A 26,110-nucleotide genomic window follows, 5' to 3' on the forward strand; every position below is an offset into this window, starting at 1 on the left:
CTCTTCTACTGGAAACAGGAAGACCAGCGGAGACAGTTAGCTAATCTCAAGTCCGGAAAATATGTCCCTCAGATACGAGACCAATCGTTTTACAATAGATACGCTTCAAAGCTCGCCAGCTACGGCAATGGCACTGGCCCCAATGGTATCAGTCGGCCTCGTGTTTGCTTTGTGGATTCACATCCTAAGTCCTATTGGAAAGATTTGAGATTGATAGAAGCAACTACATAAACGAATGATTAATACGAAAGGCAAAAAGTCATAACCGAGGGAAGCGCTTCTTTGACGCCGGTTCCAGACCAGCGCTCCAAATATTGAGTTTGAAGGCGTCTCGGCTCCGGCGACTTATGAATTTGTGTGACATTTTTGATTGTGCAAATATCATATCCGCTCATGGCTGGCGCCTTTCCCGCCATCATTTGTAGCGGCAGACGTGTTTTACAAATGTAATAACGGAATAACAATACTGGTGCCTCTCCCCTACGTAGCCAAATCCTGCCCTCTGATTGGCTAATTGTATTACATTTGTCGCGTGCTATTGATTAGCAATTTGTCGTCTGCAACTGATCCCCTTGCTTATATATAGGTGGCGGGAAAAGGTCGGACCATGAGGCTTAAATCATTCCTCTCCGACACCAGTTACCTCCCTTCTGTATATAAATACAAGGCAGAGAAGGGCTCTCGTGGTTGATTTTATTCGGGTTATTACTTACGTCACCGCGGGCAGCCTACATGCCCACAATCAGACGTCGCATTACTGGAAATAAGAGGACAATGATGTTTACTGTATGACACAATAAATAAAAACTCCATTAGGATAAAACTCCGTAACCTGCAGTACTTCGTCCATCCATATTTGATCACGTTCTTGGGGCCAATAAATGTAGTAGTACTATTGATTTAGAGACAGTATATTAACATCAGGTGATGGACGCCGAGAAAAATAACAATTATCTCTGGATTTAGGAGGTCATTAATTCGAGTGGGGAAATAACGTCATCAATGTAAATCTATTTCATTTCGCCATTTGTTATAATGAAATAGCATTTCCATTACCATCAGAGCTTCCAAGCCAAGAGTTATTTACAATAGAATTACATGCTTTCCCCAATCCGAATACACTGATACTCCCGGCTGATAAAAACGATATGCAACAAAGCAGAGATCACGTGGTAAAAACACTGTAGACAGCTGTATTTGGAAATTTTAAAGTTTTTTCAACTTGTTTTCGCCTTACAACCTTCTAACTAACTTAGGTGCGGTTGGGTATTTCACTGGTTAAAGCTTTCGCTCGTAAAACCGAAGGCCCGGGTTCGATTCTCTACATGGTCACAATGTGTGAAGCACATTTCTGGTGTCCCCCGCCGTGATATTGCTGGAATATTGCTAAACGCGGCGTAAAACTACTCACTCACTCTAACTTCATATTATATGTAACAATTGTGGGCTCCCCAAGTTTCTTTCAGCAATCATTACGCAAATCACCCTTCTGTAATCGTCAACGAATGTCTCCTCATATTTAAATGTAAGGGATGGTCGCATTTCGTGGACGTGGAGATTTCAGGTTCGAATAAGGCCCAACAATGTTTGGTTGTAAAGGCTGACCAAATGGATCTGGTGGTCAGTTTCGCTGACTCGGTGGACTGGGTGTCATCGTTGTTCACAGTGTCAATCATTGGATCGACTGGCCGAGGCTCGATTGTTTACAGGTCGCCTTCACATAACAAATATTGCTGAGAGTGGCAGCAAAACAGCATATGGTTTGATGAACAGGCATCTGTTCCCATCCAAGCCGTACAACACACCCACCCTTTGACAACAGGTTTCATTACCGAACCATCCTCGGCCAAACAGGGTCCTGTGAGTATATATTTTTAGGAATTTCTAATAAATTAACAACATCTTCTCTTTATGAATTTTCAAGGTTTTGCTCGAAAAGATCCGGGTTCGAATCCAGACATCGGTCCAAGATACGTAGTCTGTCTCAGTACGTTTCTTACTGTGGAAATATGATTGTATAAACTGAATCTACGTAAACTCACTCACTCACTCACTCTCCGCCCGGAGAGCGGAAGGTCACGGGTTCGATCCCCGACCGCGTCATACCAAAAGACGTTAAAATATGGTACTTGTTGGTCCCTGCCTGGCGCTCGGCATTAATGGGTACAACAAGAACTGGTCGGCTTGGAGTCAGTATAATGTGTCTGAGTGGGGTATTCATGCTTCACTGCGGCATGGTATCTCAGTGGGCTAGCACTATAAAACCAGCTTAAGTCTAGGCTAGTACAAGCAGCCGCACATACACATACACACGCATGCACGTCGTCATATGAGCGAAATATTCTCAAGCACGACGTTAAAACCCAACTTCACCTCACCTCACTCACTCACTCACTCACTCGATAACGTTTCATGTATGTCAGATATTGTTATCAGACTCCCTTAAAAGAAGGAGCAACGATTTCTAGAAAGAGATTTCTTTTCAACCAAGCAATCAAATTACTGTATATCCAGTAGCTTACGTTAATAACACTGCTGATATTTTTTTAATTTACGATGCCCTCGACACTGAAAATTGGGAAAAGGGCAACAATGCTTAGCGTTGTTTTCGAAATACCACTTATGTGTGATTTGATGAAAATATGCCACCGCAGAAACAATTTCCTACATAAATAACTACCTAGAATACTGTGCAAACAATTCCATTCTGACATTAATTCATAATGAGACACTAGGAACTTCTATAGTGGCAATGGACGTCGATTACGAATAGAGACCTAGGTTTGTTTATTTATTTATAAAATGTATCAAGCTGTAGAAAAGCGTATTAGTGCATTTATGTGTTGTAAATCCCAACCTCGGCACAGCAGGGAACAAAAAACACTTTTCAGCAAATAGTTGTACAGTGCTTGGGATTGAATCCGATTGATTTTTATCAACTCATTTCCTGTATATTGCTAAAAAGTTGTAAAATATTGTGTAATTTTGTTTCGAGTACATTTGGGACAAGGAAATGGAGATGGCGACTCCATGGCGACCAGCTGACGCCTTCAGACAGTAGATGCGCACTTTGATTGACACATCTGATTGATCTTTTAACTCCAACGCACAACAATTTAGAAGATAGATCGAGTACAATGGGTTTTTTCACATTTTTAAATAAATGTCGCAATTCAATGGAAGTCGTTTGTCACCTCTCCTAGGTCGTTCTCGTGCACATATTTCGCACATTAACGGATAGAAAAAACAGTTAAGCGAGACGCACCGGTGTATACTAGAAGAGCTCAAAGGTTCTGAATTAAAAATGCCTACGATGTGGATCATTTCGAGTACAATTGTATGTTGTATGGTGCATACAATCCACTTCAGCCAGCCAGTACTAAATGTAGGCCATCTTGCGACTTTTGAAAAGTAACTGTGCAACATGGGGAGTTGTTGCGGGAGGTCTCTGTATGTCTTCTATACTACACCTTGGGTCCGTTTGTCATATGTAATAATACACCTTGGTTCTACTTGTCATTTGATCTAATACACCCTGGTTCTACAAGTGTATACTAATGCACCCTGGTTCTACTTGTTTGTACTCATACACCCTGGTTCTACATGTGTGTAATAATACACCTTGTTTCTACCTGTGTGTACTAACACACCTTGATTCTACATGTGTGTCCTAATACACCCTGGTTCTACTTGTGTGTACTAATACACCCTGGTTCTACTTGTGTGTACTAATACACCCTGGTTCTACTTGTTTGTACTAATACACCCTGGTTCTACTTGTGTGTACTAATACACCCTGGTTCTACTTGTTTGTACTAATACACCCTGGTTCTAATTGTGTGTACTAATACACCCTGGTTCTACTTGTTCGTACTAATACACCTTGGTTCTACTTGTGTGGTTTTACAGGTTCAACATGTGTGTACTAATACACCCTGGTTCTAATTGTCGTATGTACTAATGTACCCTGGTTCTACTTGTGTGTACTAATACACCTTGGTTCTACTTGTGTGAACTAATACACCCTGGTTCTACTTGTGTGTACTAATACACCCTGGTTCTACTTGTGTGTACTAATACACCTTGGTTCTACTTGTGTGGTTTTACTTGTTCAACATCTGTGTACTAATACACCCTGGTTCTACTTGTCGTATGTACTAATGTACCCTGGTTCTACTTGCGTGTACTAATACACCTTGGTTCTACTTGTCGTATGTACTAATGTACCCTGGTTCTACTTGTGTGTACTAATACACCCTAGTTCTACTTGTGTGTACTAATACACCCTGGTTCTACTTGTCGTATGTACTAATGTATCCTGGTTCTACTTGTGTGTACTAATACACCTTGGTTCTACTTGTGTGGTTTTACAGGTTCAACATGTGTGTACTAATACAGCCTGCTTCTAATTGCGTGTACTAATGTACCCTGGTTCTACTTGTGTGTACTAATACACCCTGGTTCTACTTGTCGTATGTACTAATGTACCCTGGTTCTACTTGCGTGTACTAATACACCTTGGTTCTACTTGTCGTATGTACTAATGTACCCTGGTTCTACTTGTGTGTACTAATACACCCTAGTTCTACTTGTGTGTACTAATACACCCTGGTTCTACTTGTCGTATGTACTAATGTATCCTGGTTCTACTTGTGTGTACTAATACACCTTGGTTCTACTTGTGTGGTTTTACAGGTTCAACATGTGTGTACTAATACAGCCTGCTTCTAATTGCGTGTACTAATGTACCCTGGTTCTACTTGTGTGTACTAATACACCCTGGTTCTACTTGTCGTATGTACTAATGTACCCTGGTTCTACTTGCGTGTACTAATACACCCTGGTTCTACTTGTCGTTTGTACTAATGTACCCTGCTTCTACTTGTGTGTACTAATACACCCTGGTTCTACTTGTGTGTACTAATACACCCTGGTTCTACTTGTGTGTACTAATACACCCTGGTTCTACTTGTCGTATGTACTAATGTACCCTGGTTCTACTTGTGTGTACTAATACACCCTGGTTCTACTTGTGTGTTCTAATACACCCTGGTTCTACTTGTGTGTACTAATACACCCAGGTTCTACTTGTGTGTACTAATACAGCTTGGTTCTACTTGTGTGGTTTTACTTGTTCAACATGTGTGTACTAATACACCCTGGTTCTACTTGTCGTATGTACTAATGTACCCTGGTTCTACTTGCGTGTACTAATACACCTTGGTTCTACTTGTCGTATGTACTAATGTACCCTGGTTCTACTTGCGTGTACTAATACACCCTGGTTCTACTTGTCGTATGTACTAATGTACCCTGGTTCTACTTGTGTGTACTAATACAGCCTAGTTCTACTTGTGTGTACTAATACACCCTGGTTCTACTTGTCGTATGTACTAATACACCCTGGTTCTACTTGTCGTATGTACTAATGTACCCTGGTTCTACTTGTGTGTACTAATACACCCTGGTTCTACTTGTGTGTACTAATACACCTTGGTTCTACTTGTGTGTACTAATACACCCTGGTTCTACTTGTCGTATGTACTAATGTATCCTGGTTCTACTTGTGTGTACTAATACACCTTGGTTCTACTTGTGTGGTTTTACAGCTTCAACATGTGTGTACCAATACAGCCTGCTTCTAATTGCGTGTATTAATGTACCCTGGTTCTACTTGTGTGTACTAATACACCCTGGTTCTACTTGTCGTATGTACTAATGTACCCTGGTTCTACTTGTGTGTACTAATACACCCTGGTTCTACTTGTGTGTACTAATACACCTTGGTTCTACTTGTGTGTACTAATACACCCTGGTTCTACTTGTCGTATGTACTAATGTACCCTGGTTCTCACTTGTGTGTACTATCACAGCCTAGTCTCACTTGTGTGTACTAATACACCCTGGTTCTACTTAGCGTATGTACTAATGTACCCTGGTCTCACTTTGTGTGTACTAATACAGCCTAGTTCTACTTGTGTGTACTAATACACCCTGGTTCTACTTGTCGTATGTACTAATGTATCCTGGTTCTACTTGTGTGTACTAATACACCTTGGTTCTACTTGTGTGGTTTTACAGCTTCAACATGTGTGTACCAATACAGCCTGCTTCTAATTGCGTGTATTAATGTACCCTGGTTCTACTTGTGTGTACTAATACACCCTGGTTCTACTTGTCGTATGTACTAATGTACCCTGGTTCTACTTGTGTGTACTAATACACCCTGGTTCTACTTGTGTGTACTAATACACCTTGGTTCTACTTGTGTGTACTAATACACCCTGGTTCTACTTGTCGTATGTACTAATGTACCCTGGTTCTACTTGTGTGTACTAATACAGCCTAGTTCTACTTGTGTGTACTAATACACCCTGGTTCTACTTATCGTATGTACTAATGTACCCTGGTTCTACTTGTGTGTACTAATACAGCCTAGTTCTACTTGTGTGTACTAATACACCCTGGTTCTACTTGTCGTATGTACTAATGTATCCTGGTTCTACTTGTGTGTACTAATACACCTTGGTTCTACTTGTGTGGTTTTACAGCTTCAACATGTGTGTACCAATACAGCCTGCTTCTAATTGCGTGTATTAATGTACCCTGGTTCTACTTGTGTGTACTAATACACCCTGGTTCTACTTGTCGTATGTACTAATGTACCCTGGTTCTACTTGTGTGTACTAATACACCCTGGTTCTACTTGTGTGTACTAATACACCTTGGTTCTACTTGTGTGTACTAATACACCCTGGTTCTACTTGTCGTATGTACTAATGTACCCTGGTTCTACTTGTGTGTACTAATACAGCCTAGTTCTACTTGTGTGTACTAATACACCCTGGTTCTACTTATCGTATGTACTAATGTACCCTGGTTCTACTTGTGTGTACTAATACAGCCTAGTTCTACTTGTGTGTACTAATACACCCTGGTTCTACTTGTGTGGTTTTACAGGTTCAACATGTGTGTACCAATACAGCCTGCTTCTAATTGCGTGTACTAATGTACCCTGGTTCTACTTGGGTGTACTAATACAGCCTGGTTCTACTTGTCGTGTGTACTAATGTACCCTGGTTCTACTTGTGTGTACTAATACACCCTGGTTCTACTTGTGTGTACTAATACACCCTGGTTCTACTTGTGTGTACTAATACACCCTGGTTCTACTTGTCGTATGTACTAATGTACCCTGGTTCTACTTGTGTGTACTAATACGCCTTGGTTCTACCTGTGTGGTGATACTGGTTCAACATGTGTGTACTAATACAGCCTGCTTCTAATTGCGTGTACTAATGTACTCTGCTTCTACTTGTGTGTACTAATACACCCTGGTTCTACTTGTGTGTACTAATACACCCTGGTTCTACTTGTCGTATGTACTAATGTACCCTGGTTCTACTTGTGTGCACTAATACACCTTGGTTCTACTTGTGTGGTGTTACTGGTTCAACATGTGTGTACTAATACAGCCTGGTTCTAATTGCGTGTACTAATGTACCCTGGTTCTACTTGTGTGTACTAATACACCCTGGTTCTACTTGTGTGTACTAATACAGCCTGGTTCTACTTGTCGTATGTACTAATGTACCCTGGTTCTACTTGTGTGTACTAATACGCCTTGGTTCTACTTGTGTGGTGTTACTGGTTCAACATGTGTGTACTAATACACCCTGCTTCTAATTGCGTGTACTAATGTACCCTGGTTCTACTTGTGTGTACTAATACACCCTGGTTCTACTTGTCGTGTGTACTAATGTACCCTGGTTCTACTTGTGTGTACTAATACACCCTGGTTCTACTTGTGTGTACTAATACACCCTGGTTCTACTTGTGTGTACTAATACACCCTGGTTCTACTTGTCGTATGTACTAATGTACCCTGGTTCTACTTGTGTGTACTAATACGCCTTGGTTCTACCTGTGTGGTGATACTGGTTCAACATGTGTGTACTAATACAGCCTGCTTCTAATTGCGTGTACTAATGTACTCTGCTTCTACTTCTGTGTGTACTAATACACCCTGGTTCTACTTGTGTACTAATACACCCTGGTTCTACTTGTCGTATGTACTAATGTACCCTGGTTCTACTTGTGTGCACTATTACACCTTGGTTCTACTTGTGTGGTGTTACTGGTTCAACATGTGTGTACTAATACAGCCTGGTTCTAATTGCGTGTACTAATGTACCCTGGTTCTACTTGTGTGTACTAATACACCCTGGTTCTACTTGTGTGTACTAATACACCCTGGTTCTACTTGTCGTATGTACTAATGTACCCTGGTTCTACTTGTGTGTACTAATACGCCTTGGTTCTACTTGTGTGGTGTTACTGGTTCAACATGTGTGTACTAATACACCCTGGTTCTACTTGTGTGTACTAATACACCCTGGTTCTACTTGTCGTATGTACTTATGTACCCTGGTTCTACTTGTGTGTACTAATACACCTTGGTTCTACTTGTGTGGTGTTACTGGTTCAACATGTGTGTACTAATACACCCTGCTTCTAATTGCGTGTACTAATGTACCCTGGTTCTACTTGTGTGTACTAATACAGCTTGGTTCTACTTGTGTGGTGTTACTGGTTCAACATGTGTGTACTAATACACCCTGGTTCTACTTGTGTGTACTAATACACCTTGGTTCTACTCGTGTGGTGTTACTGGTTCAACATGTGTGTACTAATACACCCTGGTTCTACTTGTGTGTACTAATACACCCTGGTTCTAATTGTGTGTACTAATACAGCCTGGTTCTAATTGCGTGTACTAATGTACCCTGATTCTACTTGTGTGTACTAATACACCCTGGTTCTACTTGCGTGTACTAATACACCCTGGTTCTACTTGTCGTATGTACTAATGTACCCTGCTTCTACTTGCGTGTACTAATACACCCTGGTTCTACTTGTGTGTACTAATACACCCTGGTTCTACTTGTGTGTACTAATACACCCTGGTTCTACTTGTGTGTACAAATGTACCCTGGTTCTACTTGCGTGTACTAATACACCCTGGTTCTACTTGTGTGTACTAATACACCCTGGTTCTACTTGTGTGTACTAAGACACCCTGGTTCTACTTGTGTGTACTAATACACCCTGGTTCTACTTGTCGTATGTACTAATGTAACCTGGTTCTACTTGCGTGTACTAATACACCCTGGTTCTACTTGTGTGTACTAATACACCCTGGTTCTACGTGTGTGTACTAATACACCCTGGTTCTACTTGTGTGTACTAATACACTCTGGTTCTACTTGTGTGTACTAATACACCCTGGTTTTACTTGTGTGTACTAATACACATTTGTTCTTGTGTGTGCAAATATACCTTGGTGGTACTCGTGCATATCAATATACCTTTGTTCTCTCTGTCGTGTGTACTAATACACCCTGGCTCTTCTTCCTGCTTGGCAAAGGTACAAGAGTGTATTGAAAGGTCGCACTCACAAAAAGAATAAATAAGAAGAAGAATTTGTCATTATTGCACCTATCATGGGCATGTGTTTCTTGTGTTAAAAGCGGTGTAAAACTCCTTCGGCAACAACAGGTAGATCCACCGTCACCACTGCTCAGTCTGATGTCTGTTGACCATATATTGCAGCATCGTTCCCCCCACTGCTTTTGTTCACTGTGCTGATACTGTGTCCAGTGGGAAGTAGAAGGTCAACATGTCCACTCGTGTATGCACTGCCTGCACGGTCACTAGAGATGACCCTGGGTTGCCAGGATCCTATGTATCGTGTGTGTATGTGGCTGGTCAAACTTCACCCTGATTATGGCCTCGGTCTGTCAATGCTATACACCTGCAGCTGCTTGTACAGTCTACCGAAGTAGACGTCCGGGTGTCCAGTTTTCCTAGAAACTACAAACATCATCAACAGGTCACGGGGTTGAAAATAGTTGCCAAAACGTATACATTCTGCACAGGTGTATACGTTTTCCCCTACAGTTTATTAGAAGTCTAAGACATGCGTCACTTGAATACATGTCAGTGTCTGATATAAACCGCACAGTTATAGACCCTATCAGAGACAAGATACGCAAGTCATGGGTTCGAATCCCACATTCGTCCCGATTACGACCCTTGGTTTCTAGGGGTGAAACGGTATATCGCGGTATTAGTAGAACTGCGGCATTTGCCTTCGGTTCGGTATACCGTAATGAAATCCAAAAATTCGGTTTTCGGTTTCGTACCGTCATATTATGAACCTTTTTAAACCTTTTCTAAAATGTCTAGAAATTTCCTCAAAATCTATGCATTTCTTTGCTTGACGGCCGCTATTTTATATTTCATATTCCCAACCGAAACTGACCAAACCGAAGGACTTGTACCGCAATACGTACCGTACCGTGGTAAGAGCGTACCGTTTCACCCCTAGTGGTTTCTATATTATTATTATTATATATTAGACACTGCAGAGTTCACGGGTCCTTCGCAGAAAGCCCCCGTCAGCTGATTGTGAAGTGAGAGTGGTGACGTTTTTACCCGTCTTCATGTTTCCACCACGTGGGTTAACGTTGGCTGGTTGGTTTGTTGTTTAACGCCGCACTCAGCAATATTCCAGCTATATGACAAGCGTGGGTTGCTGAAGACCAATTCTAACCCGGATGGGTTCGATTAACTGCTGTAATGCATCACTCTATTATCTACGATCTGTTAATCTAAGAACGTTGGGTTTTGTGTATCCGTTGGATAACCACATGAACTCATTCGTTTTGTTTATGTTTTTGTTATCTTACGGAGCAATCAGCAATATGATGCCTCTTGTAAATTGCCAGGCCAGACAGACTAGTGACTGACCATAAGCAATGACACAGGCTGAACCAAGTCCACATATCTATTCATATTAATATTCACATCTCATGATTCGGTATGTCGACAGTATTCCATGAATTCCCACATACCATAATTCGGTCGCGTCGACAGTATTCCATGAATTCCCACATCCCATAATTCGGTCGTGTCGACAATATTCCATGAATTCCCACATCCCATAATTCGGTCGTGTCGACAATATTCCATGAATTCCCACATCCCATAATTCGGTCGTGTCGACAATATTCCACGAATTCCCACATTCCGTAATTCCGTCGTGTCAACAGTATTTCATGAATTCCCACATCCCATAATTCGGTCGTGTCGACAGTATTCCATGAATTCCCACATACCATAATTCGGTCGTGTCGACAGTATTCCATGAATTCCCACATACCATAATTCGGTTGTGTCGACAGTATTCCATGAATTCCCACATCCCATAATTCGGTTGTGTCGACAGTATTCCATGAATTCCCACATCCCATAATTCGGTTGTGTCGACAATATTCCATGAATTCCCACATCCCATAATTCGGTCGTGTCGACAGTATTCCATGAATTCCCACATCCCATAATTCGGTCGTGTCGACAATATTCCATGAATTCCCACATCCCATAATTCGGTCGTGTCGACAGTATTCCGTGAACTCCCACATCCCATAATTCGGTCGTGTCGACAGTATTCCATGACTCCCCATATCCCATAATTCGGTTGTGTCGACAGTATTCCATGAATTCCCACATCCCATAATTCGGTCGTGTCGACAGTATTCCATGAATTCCCACATACCATAATTTGGTCGTGTCAGTCGACAGTATTAAAAAATGTATACGAAACTAAAACACACACATACACAAATTTTATGTTTATTTCAGGATGACATTATACATACAACAATATTTAAAATGTGAGCATCAACTTCAAGTTGCATTGAAATTGAGTGCTGAAATAGACACGTGTGTCACGTAGCACTAGGCGATGTCAATTTCACGTTGACACGTGAGAAAATGCGAGATTTACAACATTATGGAATATGTACACCAGGGGGCGCCACAGCTTAATGACGGACATCACAGGGTACCCGAAAATGATTTCAGATCATTTCGTCCAAATCCGAATAAGAAACAGATGAACTGACAAATCATGAAAAGTAGCATAACAAATAATAACTACTTTATTATATATACACAAAATCGCAGGGCAACAAGATGCGCCTTCAGCCCCGGAAAGGTGAAAGAAGCAGTCCTCATACGTTGTGTAAGGATAATAAAGTCGTTATCCATAATACCCCTGATCGTGATTACATCAAATTCTAAATGTCTGGAAAGACTTCATTCTCTGAAGCAAGCAGGACCATTAATAACGTATTTATCCTTTAAATCTGAAAGTGATAAGTTGATATTACTTAGCATTAAATAACGTACAATGTTTCATAAATAGTTTATTTTTAACAGGCAATTCAAACCATGAAAGAGAGGCGTTGGCACACGACTCATTGAATCACGTCTTGTACCAGTACTGTTGAGGCAGTAAATCTATTCATATATATTACGAGACATTAAATTTGTAACATACACCACTGTATTTTTTCTACGCCAAATGGAATCTATTTCGACGTAGTCTGACTGGTTATTCCGGCTCTGACGCTCCATGTTTATACAACATATAAAATGTTGATGAAGCAAGCGCGATGGAACTTAAAAACAAATAAACGGTGCTTCTAGAACAAGTAGTCAATTTTGACGAAAAAACAATTTTTCTAATGATGGTCGATCCTGTAAAACTGTATCTGCGCTAGTAAGGCAAACATTCAGTCGTTTCAAGCAAACATCTCGGAAATAAATCATATCTAAACTGCTGTATTGAATTAAACTATTTCCATGAATAATGCCTGATCACTAAAAGGACGTCTTCGAGTCCGTTCATGCTTTCGAATATGTAAACAGGTATGAAAAAGGGTCTAAAACACAAAGCCTTTCCGAAACATCACAGATCACCTTCACCCTGGCACTGTAGATAAAGACAGCTTATGATTGCATAGATGTTATGAAATATATGCGACTGTCTAAACGATACAACATTTCCAATTACGCTCACGTATTTTTATAACTATAACCTTTCAACAACATCAGACAATCATTCGTCTGTCGCCAGTGGGTAAGTTTTCGGAGACCAAATATTATTAACGAGGGCAATTTGTCAAATCGTTTCGACATTTCCAACAAAATTGTTTTGATATTTCTTGTATCGAGAACAAAATGCCAAGGAGAGGTTAGTGTAAAGATGAAGACTAAATACATCGGGCAGACAAGACGACCTTCACCTTCATAAAGTCCCCAAAAGAGGAACAATGGGACCTCTACCCTGGAATCATTAACACATTTCTTTCACCTTGTCAGGAAGATTATAAATTAGTGCTTTCACTGTCGGACTCTGTTAATTACTAGTTCTGTTTTAAATACAATACGCATTCTACACTTGCCTGCATAATATTATGTTCTCCCAAAATATGGTCCAACGTGCTTGCCATAACATTTTAGATCAGTTCTCAAAACACTCGCATATTGTATCAAAATGACGATTGACAAACAGATGATATATACAACATCCGTGAAACTATTTACAAGGTTGTAGCACTGTCAGTGATGGGGAACATGATGATGTACTTTCTGTCAATGATATGTTCGATATGACCATTTTAATCACAAAAAGCTATGCTATAAAGAGGTGAAATATAGGCATACAACGATCGGCAAGGAGGTATAGACGCTTTCATGCGCCGTAAAACTACATTCAAAAGACAGTATCCATGCCAACAATAGACAAAGCTTAATTCAACAAATGCATCGTTGAATTAATAGCTCACGAATTCCAACTTTAACTTCAGGTTTCCCACAATGTTCTGTTTGAGCAAACGCATGCCTTTAGGCAAACTAATACTTTGAGCTAAAATTGTTGTGATAAGTTTTCGGATTTCCTTCACATCATTCCTTTCAAAATATTTTCGAAAATTGGTATGGTATCGATCAATGGGGAAATCAACCATAACCATAAACATAATGTGAAACTTACTTCCGGTTCCGGTAAGGATCACACCGTGTTTCCGGTTCCGGTGTTTCATACACTTCCTTGGAGTTTTAGCTCTCTTACAAAAACAGTTACACAGGTAGAATCCGAGACGATGTGAAGGAAATCATTACGACATTGGAATGATTTCTGGCAGTGTAATCTTCAGTTTCGGGAGGGAATAAACATTGCCCTCATGACAGAAAATGGCGAAATATACACAATGGAGACTTTCATGTAATGTACATTGAGTAATTAGTTCGATACAAAACTTGTACACACTCTTTCAAATCACTTGAATACGTGGAACGCCGGTGCTGAAATGTTCATCATATCATCTTTTGTTTCAAATGTGAAAGATTTCGTTTACTTAGACTGTATGGCATTTTCGTCAACAGATGACAATAAAACATTCAGAGCACCTAGTAGTTACTATACAAAATTATGGCACTTCATTCACTGTTTTCAGAATTGTGGCAATAAATTCAGTTTCAGTTTCTTCAAGTCATTTGATCAAATTTGTTTCTTACGATCCAATACGGTCTGATTCGTGTTTCCAACAAAAGTGATGGAATTTTAAAGAACACTTTACTTGAAACGTCGACCTGTATTTTAAAGCTAATATTCATAATCATAATTATCATAATTTGTGTATCGGTTGGCTTGATCCACTTTGTCCTGAGCGCTGATTGTCTCTCCTTTGTGTTTCTTCACAGGTGACAAACACCCCGCGTCTCAATACGCTCCAAATACACACGAATCATTCAGAAGTATCGTTCATGCTCTCGAGAGATCTCGTCCATTCACACGCGTCCACACTCATCCGTCCTCAACTGTCCTGCAGTTCAATATTTCACAATAAATTACTCGTAGCAATGGATCCACACTGATGACAACACACATCTCTTTCAAACCTGCAAAAACAATTTCGTTTCACTTCCTGAGGAAGAACGTTCGCTGTCCGTACATCGGTTAACTTTGCCACAACTACTGCACGTGGTGGGCGCGGCCTTCCGAGGGTCGCACTGTTTCTGGTGTAGCGCAGGGACATGTTCATGATAATGATAACCCTCATAATAGTCATTCCTCCTCCTTAACAAGTACATCGCGAATATAATGAGAGCCAGGAGCACACAAACGCCGGCAACAGGGACGGCGATGTAGATGGGGTTGATGATTTTGGCCCCGTCTGCGTTAGTCCGGAATAATGGATCAGAATCCGGGTTACTGCATCTAGAGGGCGCTTCATCTATTTCCGGTTCCGTTTTCTGCGTGATAACCTCTTTTTCCTCTGTAAAAATACAAATTCTTGTTATAACGAATCAAGATTATGTAATTGTGATTACTTACATTAATGACGTAAGAGGCGACTAACGGGATCGGGTGGTCAGGCTCGCTGGCTTGGTTGACACATGTCATCGGTTCCCAATTGCGTAGATCGATGCTCATCATGTTGCTCACTGGATTGTCTGGTCCAGACTCGATTATTTACAGACCGCCGCCATATAGCTGGAATATTGCTGAGTGCGGCGTAAAACTAAACTCACTCACTCACTACATTAATGATGACATGTATTGGAGACTGATATATTGTTTGAGGTGTAATGTTAATTCACAAATCAATATCGAGGCCTCATCAAAGAGACATTTGTATTGAGCAGGTCATGTCATCAACACGCATTCCTCCATTCAATACATGTAATGGGATACACCACATTTAGTTATTTAATCTGCACATAATCGGGTAATTTATCAAATCGAACAGTGTTCTGATAAGTTTGAAGTCCTCATTTGTCATCCACAAAAAGCAATCAGGCAACATCGCCCGGGAGATATCGCCACAATGAAACTACATCACAATGCTCTGACAAAGTCTTTGGCTACCATGACACACACTCAAACGAATTCTCTGGCACTGAAATATATTTGCGCGTACTTTTTACACACGATGCACTTATTATGACGGCTTAAGAAATGATTTTGGATAACAATTATAATTTCAAATAGCTTAATATCATTGATATGTATATTTGAATGGAATTTTGACAATAATATCTCCCACTGGGCTAATTTCATGATGTAATATATTCAATTTTATAGATGAAATGTATGGTAAACATGTAACAATTTTTTTCAGCATATAACACAAGCATATTTGGTTTATACAAATCATTTCCATCATATAATGCATTTTTGACATTTCAGAGGAAAATGTGTACCACCGTGAGAAGATCAAGTTCTAGAAGCCCATTACATTTTACGTATGCTTTAAACACTTTCATGCTATCTCTATAAAAAAATATAACCGATATTCGTCATATTCATTCAAAGAATATTATTCATAGAATAACAGCACAACGCTTTTTACACCTGGCATTTTTTGTACTACGGTATTTCGGCTTGAAATCCCCCGTACTTTATACAGTTACACTACCGTTCAAAACAAAGTTCCCCGGAACGTAACAGAGCGCGACCGTGGCGAAGAATGTTTGCGCACATTTAGGCCAAACAGACGCAGAAGCATATAATCGTTACCGGTTGCAATCGGAGGGGAATTTTGTTTTGAAAAGCGGTGTGCGGACCAATATCAATTCTTCACTATGAAAGAAAAAAAAGGTTTACCTGTATCGGATGGCAACGTTGGCAGGACGTTCCTGTTGCAATCTTCACCTTTACAGCAGTACATCACGGGCCAGGGGGTGTTGGGAAGATTTGTGGGCTTCCGATTCCCACAGTTGAGCGGGGTTGGGCTGTCGATGCACCCTCTGGTCAGAACATCATGGAGATATTCAACGTAACAGAAGTTTTTCGCGAAGCAAGATGTCTCCCCTTCCATTCGACATTCTTCTGTGTTGCACTGGCATCGGAACGATGCTACAAATAGAAAAACTTTAGTTAGAAAAACATGAAGCACCATATCAACAGCGAGTGAGTGAGTATGGTTTTACGCCGCTTTTAACAATATTCCAGCTATATCACGGCGGGTGACACCAGAAATGGGCTTTTTTACCCAAGTACCGAACCAGCAAACACTTTAACCAATAGCTTACCCCACCGTCCTAAACACAAGGAAACGTAACTAGTGTAACATATTGGGTAACAAGAACACTGCAAGATGGCGGTGTATCTGAGCGCCCCCTGTTGGTCGCTGTGAACGCTACACATACTTCCTTTAAAGTCATGTGTTCGAGCCTTGCACTGGCATAACGTGTGCTTCTGGTCTTGATGTCACAACCGCTATTTAAACTCTTAAAATGGGTCGTGTTTGTCTTTTATTATTTATATGTGACTTCATTTTTCACCCAATGAATGAATGGCCACTAAAGTAAACATTGCATTTTCTGAAAAAAAGTCTTCTCGTATTTGTAGGAATGTTGGATGTTGGAACTAGTTGCTTAGAAAATATGACCATGAAGTATTTGCAGTAGAAGTGTTTTCCGATACTATTTGTTGCCTGGTATGAGCAACACGGTAGCGGAAAGCTAACCAGGGCCCTGTGGGCTATTTTAACAGCCCCAACCATGAATACAATAATTACAGACGATATGCTACACACTACCCTCTAATAGGCACAGAGTGCTAAATTTGGCTCTGATCTTTGGGAAGTGATTTTATTGGAAGATCGGATAAGTACGACTTTTATTTCCCGTGTCCAAACTGACAAGTTACATTGCAGCGGAGAACGTTGCCGGATCGTATAATCAATAAAACCATGTACATTGCAGAAATCAACAAGATTTTCCCAGCTTTAAATGACAGCACTTCGACCATGTGAAAATATCTCGAGTTCTTCAGCTAAAATGGACGGGGAATGGCGTGTACTTTTCACAAGCGATAAGTGTGTTTACAGCCAATCGAAACATGGCGGGTGTTCGTCTCGGATGAAATTGATGAGTTTAACCGAAAATAGACGAGCTTGATATACAGCTCATCCACTTCAGATATGGTGGTCATTTCGCCACGAGGTAAACATGCTCGAACATTGCCCTGACGATTGATTGCTAATCAATGGAGCGCCATTGGGAACATACAACAGTGACCTTTTCCCTCCTCGGATGTAAGTCACAACTAATACCCGATACGCCTTGAATGATAGGTATGTCGGGTGTTAAACGTTAACTATCTGCTTGTTTAGGCTTCATTGAGAAAATACACCAGGTTTCCAATCAAATTGAAATCTTATGAGCTTGCTGTGTCTAGAAATGCGACCTTTGACCCCATTCGGCGGATCTATATACAAATAGGATTATCCTCGCGGCTTTAACACGATTACTTATTCACGGTCGGTAAGATTACAGAGGAAAAATAAACAGAAGGTTGTGTGGAAATATGATGCCCTGCTTGTTCAACAGCTTGTCTACTTCCCAACTGGAGCTCCATATTTCATCTCTCCATACAGAGTGAGTGGAAGGGCGACATGTTTACTCAAGTTGGCCCGGTCGCCATTTCACTTATGCGATTACCCTACTCAGATGGGTGGAAGTGTTTCGCAAAATTAATTGACAGTTGATAATGTATTCCAGAAATACAAGGAAACAATATACACGTCTACATCTACACTGTCTAATGCTTCCGTGTCTACTGTCTATTGATTGAACAATCTACAAAGTTTATACATGTTTATAACGCGGAACTTTATCGCTTACTGTGTACATTGCATCGTATGAATCATACTTTCGTTTACACTCCATAGTATCTTCACCGTCTGTAGCTATCTCAAATTGTCCCTACGAAGCCATAATCGAAGAGCGATTAACGTGGAACCTCTTTGTGAACCAAACTCGACCTTACTGACCCGGAAGTGACGCACGTGACAACCTGACACTGACATCCTGTTGCTGATAGGCGCGTCGGAATTGAAACGAACAGTGAAAGTGATATGTTGCGTTATTTACACCGTCAGTATATCAGCTTCGATAAGCGCTGTATAATGTGATAACCGCTGTTATATATTCTCACCTTTCATCTAAAAATATTTGATTAACTTTTCAGCTTCACTACATCTGGTTTTTTTGCTTACAACAAAATTATACCAAATATCTTAACCGTTGAAAGCATATATGTAATACAAAAAATAGTTTTTTAGGCTTCGTGCAAAAACACCCGATGGTAACCCATCTGTATAGGTAATGTTATCTGCCACGGATAACTCCTCCAGAAGGCGCCGCGAATCATGGCAAACCCTTCCGAAATACGATATATACCCACTGATAGGATGCGCCGAGCATCTTAATATTCAATATAAATATTAGTGTATTAGCGGTACACGAGACTACAGTGTAAACTCAGCACTTCAGGGGTTGCAGGAATTAGCATAAATGTTTGGAAACGTGACACCGTCTCGGTCAACGATGAGATGGATGAGGTCTCCCCGGACTAAGGTATGGATAAAACTAAGATAAAACTAAGATAAAACAAGTTCGACGCTGCTGACCACTTAGCTAAACGATTGTTTGTCCAGTGAATATTTAGGCGTCGGTTCAAGAGATTAAGACGTTCAGTCCATGGTGCATGGGTAACCCTAGATTCTGCTCTTGAATGCTGATAGTTATCCGTTTGATCTCCATATTGAAATGTTAAATGTTAGGATTCTTTGAAATCCGACCAATATAGCTTGACTCGGCCTTTCTTCACCTGTGTTTGTATAAACTCTGGCATAGTGCTTAATGCGGTATATCCACTCACCCAGCTACACCCACCTACCCACTCACTCACCTAACCACACTCACCCAGCGACCAGCTCATTCACTCACTCATTCTCCCAAACCTCTCCGTCTCTCACTCATATTTGTTTGCCAAGCATACATGCAAGTTAAATGTCGCAAACAAACGCATCATTCTTACAACCCATTTCTTTTAGGGCGTAAATAATAAAAATAAAAAATTCTCTTGAGGCAAATCATCAACCCATAAAGCTACCCTTCAATACATATATAATGCATCTCCCCTAGCCCACCCAATCCTCATCCAGACGCCCATCCCAGTCCCTCCCAGAATCCCACCGTTCCCATCCCTTCAACGACCATACAGCTCTACACCCTCCCCTCCCCACCACACACCCGTCAACTTGTTCGTCATTCAGCTGTAACAATCAGACAATAAGTGGGTCCTGTTTAAAGTTTACGTCTCACATTGCAGGATTCAAACCCAGCAACCCCGACGGCGAAGAGACACTGTCAGGGCCAATCCATCAGCACAGCGCCATCTAGACTGATCGAAGACAAGCAGGAACTTCACTTCCAGACCGAGTCCCTGGTAAACTGCACCATATATTCCGTTCGGCGGGACTGGTCAATTTAGTTGGTGGGATTAAATTTGTCCTCCAATTTACCATTCCAATATCACGTAATTTCAAGATTCCGATCACGCGACACCACGGCGAAGGAAACCAATATCTAAGATTCTGTTTGTAAGTATAGATCAGCCTATCGATCGGTGAATAGGTGCAATTATGCTCAAAATCAATATTAGGTTATTTTTTGGAACGTATATTATGGTTCCGTTTCATTCACAAAACCCAATAACATACAGAAATATCTTGTTATCTTTCTCCCGAACATCTTCTAGCTGTAACACTAGATTAGCATTAAAACAGTCTGAGCAAACACAGCATCTCAAGGTTGACAAAAACGCAAACACCATTCAATACTCTTCTTCTGACATTAGACATCATTACAGCATTTGCCAGCCTCCTTCAAAATGGTTCTCAAACACACAACTTCTTAGCCATCATTGAACCCACTACCCAATCAACCCATCAGATTTGTTTCGAGAGTCAGAAACAGTCTCCCAATCTGCCAGGCAGACCGCGAGGAGGCAAACACCGCTTAAGTCTAGCATATATTCTCTTTGCCCTGTCAAAACAGGAGATCACAATTCACAGTCTGAACCTAGATAGCAAGTCCTCTTCCAAGCAATCCAATTTGCACAAGACCCTACCACATTTGGAACGTTGGTCTTTCTAATCTTTCCTCAAATTGACCCTGAACATGAAAATCAGTTCCTTTTCAGACATCGCAGCGCCCTCTACCGGGCGGGCTGTCTCGGATACTTATTGCTGTTCATTGTAAATCTCACTCTCTCAGACAAAGTACGTTTTTCAGTAATAGGCTTTTATGGAGGCCGCTTTCGTGTCTACCCTGTCTTGTCCGAGCAATCCCTTATAGAAATATATACGGCGTTCAAAGCAAAATAGTCCATGGTTATTATGGTGGGTTTGTTTCAGACTATAGCGAATCTGTGTTCTTAACGCTAATAACATAACAAGTTTTTAAAGTTGTGATTTATAACAGACGTCTTAAGTGACATTGTTGGTTGTATTTTCCATCGATCATGATTCCCGGAGACGGGAAGGTGTAATACTATATACGTCTTTCTTTATTCCCATACTTTATCATACACATCGTCTGAATATTCTTAACACGTCTTTTACTCCAGTGGTATAATTTTGTTTGTGCTTTCTGTGGATTCATTTAAAACAGTCTCAATGCATATGCCCCCGACGTCGTTCCCGTGACGACCGTGGCACGCCGACGTTTGTACGTCAATGTTAACATATACGACCGTGTTACGATCGAGTTACGATCGTGTTACGATGTCTTTGTGGAACGGAGCTCTTCGCAGAACAGGAACAAAAAATACATGGATGGTGTTTCTCGCAATTGTTCGAAGTAAGCAAACTGCAAATATGTGCGAAAAATTTGATACGTAGGTGGTTGAAAGGTCCCTGTACCTGCTTGTTTTGGGTTCGAGTCCAGGCAGATTATGATCCGTGACACGTCAGTGCTGGTGATAGTTTGTCTTCTACTAATTACGTTTCTTCCTTTACATTACGGGGCGGTGGGGTAGCCTAGTGGTTAAAGCGTTGGCTCGTCGCGCCGAAGACCCGGTTCGAATCCCCACATGGGTGTGAAGCTGATTTATGGTGTCCCCCGCCGTGATGTTGCTGGACTTTACATTACTGTTTGTTGTTTTAAGCTGCACTCAGCTATATTTCCGCATGTGACGGCGGGTTTTAGATAACAAAGTCCGCCCCGAACGTCCAGTGATTGACGTCATGAGCACCGGCCGGTAAAACTGGGATACAATAGCGGTCAAACAACAGGTTGGACACCAAGACCACCGGATCCCATCAGTCGCCTCTTACAGCAAACATCGGCTGCTGGGGCCCCGAACATGTACATGGAATTGTGACGGGTGTCCTTTATATTGAGGGCGGACTATACAGCTATCATATGTCATGGTCCCTGTAAAACACAGGGGCGGTTGGGTAGTCTAGTGGTTAAAGCGTTCGCTCGTCACGCCGAAGACCCGGGTTCGACTCCCTTCATGGGTACAATGGGTGAAGCCCATTTCTGGTGTCCCTAAACTCACTCACTCACTCGCTGAGGAGGCCACAGTAACACAGATGTGTTTTGACGACCATGATATAAACCTCCGGCCATTTTAGCCATGGAATCTCTTTCTAGCAAGCTGGAATATTGGTGAGTGCGGCTTTAAACAACATCCAAACCTAGCAATCACATGGATATCCGATAGTCTACTTCACTCATTCACTCTGTATAACACCAGACAGTCACAACTGCCTCACCCGTGAAGGTACGGGTTAGTATGAACCTTCAGTAACCCATGCTTGTCGTAAGAGGCGGCTATAGGGATTGGGTGGTCAGGCTCGCTGGCTTGGTTGAGACATGTAATCGGTTCCCAATTGCGCACATCGATGCTCATGGTGTTGATCACTGGATTGTCTGGTCCAGACTCGATTATTTACAGACGGACGCCATATAGATGGAATATTGCTGAGTGCGGCGTAAAACTTAACTCACTCACTCATAACTGCCTCGTTTCATTGTGTCTGTGTAACACAAATAGACACAATCACAGTTGCGTCAGCGTCTGTGTCTCATTAGAACACCTGCCTCATTTCCGTTCATCATACACGCGGTAAGCGTACGATCGGCCCTGGTCCAAGTGGCTATGGCTACCAATGACTCGAACCTCGTTCCCATCAAGCTGTCACATCATGCAGCGACGTCACACCCAACTCACTCACTCACGCACAGTCACAAACATGGGGTCATTCAGAATAAACATATATAAAATGAATAGCATCGTTCACAGTAGATGTATAACAGATGCAGTAAGACATACATACTGCCGTTGTGTTTTCTGATAAAACGTGAAACAAAAACAGAGAACAAATGCTTAACAGTCAATTATAGCCCAGTTTAAACATCCGTCTAACATCAGATCTAATGATTGGCTGATATAAACAGTGTGAAGACACACACCCTTGAAGACAGCGAGATTCTAATCACAGTGATCACGTGCAACACATGCTCTCGTTATGTGTCAACATGTTGCGTGGTAATGCTCTAAAATGTGTGAACAAATGCCGTGTTTTAAAACTGGTGTTTGAAATCCATCCTTTTAAAGCAATTTTAATCTATTTCACGATAAACCTGCAACTTTAGATGTCTATCTGGCACTTTTTAATAAATCGAAATTTCATGGCGATATTAGATAAGAAAACGTTTACCCGACCGTACGAATTCTTCCACCGAATCTGCCTGGTCATTTGTATGCTGTCTGCATGAAACAACACACATTATCGGTAGAAGATCCCCAAACGCTATTAATAATATTTATAAAGAATAATATATACATATTTCGTGTGTATGTAACCTGGCTGTTTACGGAATAGGAAACACGTTTCCATGTTTCCCATAGAATGAGAAACGCCTCTTAAATTGAAAACTGATATTCTAGAAAATATCAACGTGCACACATAAATGTTAGCATTTGCAAGATGACAGCATTAACGCAAGAAAAAACGCGGCATTTTACCGTTTTCAGAGCCAAACCGTGACCCTTGAGTCCATTACAGACAAGCGCAAGGCAGAGACTAGTCGGGCAACCCTCTGGTAGTGTTTATGTGTTTCTAGTGCATGTTTGTCTATGTTTATCTCAATGATTGACATGTGTATCACGTGTAGCGATACCTGCCTCCTCTGAACCTATTTGAAATGCACACCGCCGGTGTTGAACCAAACAGAGCCCCGGATACTTAAAAACGTGAGAAAATGTCCCTACTCCAGACTTTTACGGAATATACACATAACTTCGTTGATATGAACACGGGCGTATCCACGGCTATTTCGATTGCAGAATCGGCGTAAACAGGTAAATAAATCCCCGGTGCAAGGGGGAGAGGTATGGGGATATAATTCACGGGAAATCCGGTTCTATGACTGTGATACTTTTAGCAGACTTATACCACCAACGTAGTTGAAACGTGGCTAGATTCTCAATCTGATAGGATTGTAATCATTGTATGTAAACATGTCATGTTATTGTTCTCAGCCAGAGCAAAAAAAACAAACGTAGACGTGCATATCAGAAACATATCACTCTATTTATCCTGAGCATAACGTTTGCTGAAGGTACACAGCGTGTCCTACTATTCAAAACACCACAACAAGATTCCTGGCCTATTTGTCTATCTATTCTCATCAACACCGGAGTCGTTTGTCGTTGCTTACTTCAAGCGGCTCGCTAATAAGTCCCCGGATGTAGCTGCGAGTGAAGCACTTGCTTCAACGGCCTACCTTCGTTGCACGACAACTGACGTCAACTTTGACGGAATACGGCAGCTGTCGTAAAAATTCCATCCTACAATAGTTACCTCCTTTCGCCACGAACCCATTTCTGTTTACTTGCTCTGGTTTCTTACGAGTACTACAGCACGGCACATGCTTTCTTATTGTAGTTATTCAGAAGTTTAACATTTCTGAATGAAACCGATGAAACGATGCCTTGCCAAAATATATTCTGCTTTCCACCAGATTCTGCATGATACCTTGGACGTTATGGGTGGGCATGCAGGAAACGGTCCGCTAACCATAGCATTGTACTGTCGTAAAACGCGATTAAAACATCAGTCTATTTAAAACCAGATCTTTTATTCAAATTCAAACTCTCGGCGTAAAGATCTAATGACGGGCGGTGGGGCGGCCTAGTGGTTAAAGCGTTCGCTCGGCACGCCGAAGGCCCGGGTTCGATTCCCCACATGGGTACAATGTATAGAGCCTATTTCTGATGTCCCCCGCCGTGATATTGCTGGAACATTGCTAAAAGCGGCGTAAAACTAAAAAGTCACTCACTCATCCATTCATGTGAACCCGCAGCCATCTCTGACCACCCAGTACATCTTAATAACGCGTCTGTTCACGAGCTGATCGCAGGACATATTTCTAGAAATATTCTTTGATTCTGAAATTTCGACTTGCACAAATTAATACCCACACAGAAAGTGTACATACTATGACGCTCAAGCTGGGTGAATAAAATATCCACTATATACTCCCGCGATTCCATTTATCTACATTCGGAACTTATCGTTTTAGTTCATTTTAGAGATACGGAGATCAGATATGATGGTCTGAATGCTTCCCAAAGTTGAGTGAATTCCTCACACACAGCGGTATTGTGTCGAAGTATACGATCTGATATCCATGTGATTGTTGGGGTGGATTGTTGTTTAACGCCGCACGCACCAATATTCCAGCTTGTTAGAAGGAGATTCCATGGTTAAAATGGCCGGAGGTTTATGTCATGGTCGTCAAAACTCATCTGTGTTACTGGCCAATACTCAGCGTTTCATTTTTTTCCCATTTCTCCTCATCAAAGAAAGAGTGAGTTTAGTTTTACGCCGCGTTTAGCAATATTCCAGCAATATCAGGGCGGGAGACACCAGAAAAGGGCTTCACACATTGTACCCATGTGGGGAATCGAACCCTGGTCTTCGGCGTGACGTCCTCCTCAAAGGCCACCGAGACATAAATCTGTATATTTTATTATTTCCATATTACTGTGATTATTACCATGGTGATTGTTATTTATTGTGCGTTACGTCAAGATGATAAGTAGATTTAAAACCTCAACATCCGTTAGATGTATGTCGTGTCATAACTTGGTAACAACTTAGTTCGGGTGTGTGTGTGTGGGTGGGGGAGGGGAGAGCCGTGCCTCCGAAATCAGCAATAAAATCCGTGATCATCCGAAGCTTTTCAATAAACATTTTCGTAGACATTACTACAATTACAAATCGGGACAGTGGTTTACGTAAGCAACAGATAGTCCTTTAGTTAAAGCGTTCGCCTGCAACAACGAAGACCTTGGTGTGTTACTCAGGTGAGCTAAGCATTCACATTT

General features: G+C 41.3%; 1 protein-coding gene across 1 annotated transcript in view; it reads right to left on the bottom strand.

The window, feature by feature from the left end:
• Window positions 1–11,681: 11,681 nt before the first annotated feature.
• LOC124254327 overlaps window positions 11,682–26,110 on the bottom strand; it is a 45,617-nt gene continuing 31,188 nt past the window's right edge. Inside the window, exons 2-3 of the mRNA XM_046688249.1 lie at window positions 16,520–16,771; window positions 11,682–15,188 (exon numbers count right to left, since the gene is read on the bottom strand). Of these exons, the coding sequence (XP_046544205.1) occupies window positions 14,806–15,188; window positions 16,520–16,771 (635 nt within the window). The 3' untranslated portion in view covers window positions 11,682–14,805. The remainder of the gene's footprint in view (window positions 15,189–16,519; window positions 16,772–26,110) is intronic.

The sequence above is a fragment of the Haliotis rubra genome, unplaced genomic scaffold, assembly GCF_003918875.1.
Source record: "Haliotis rubra isolate DU_JTF1 unplaced genomic scaffold, ASM391887v1 Scf570, whole genome shotgun sequence".
Taxonomy (NCBI): Eukaryota; Metazoa; Mollusca; class Gastropoda; order Lepetellida; family Haliotidae; genus Haliotis; species Haliotis rubra.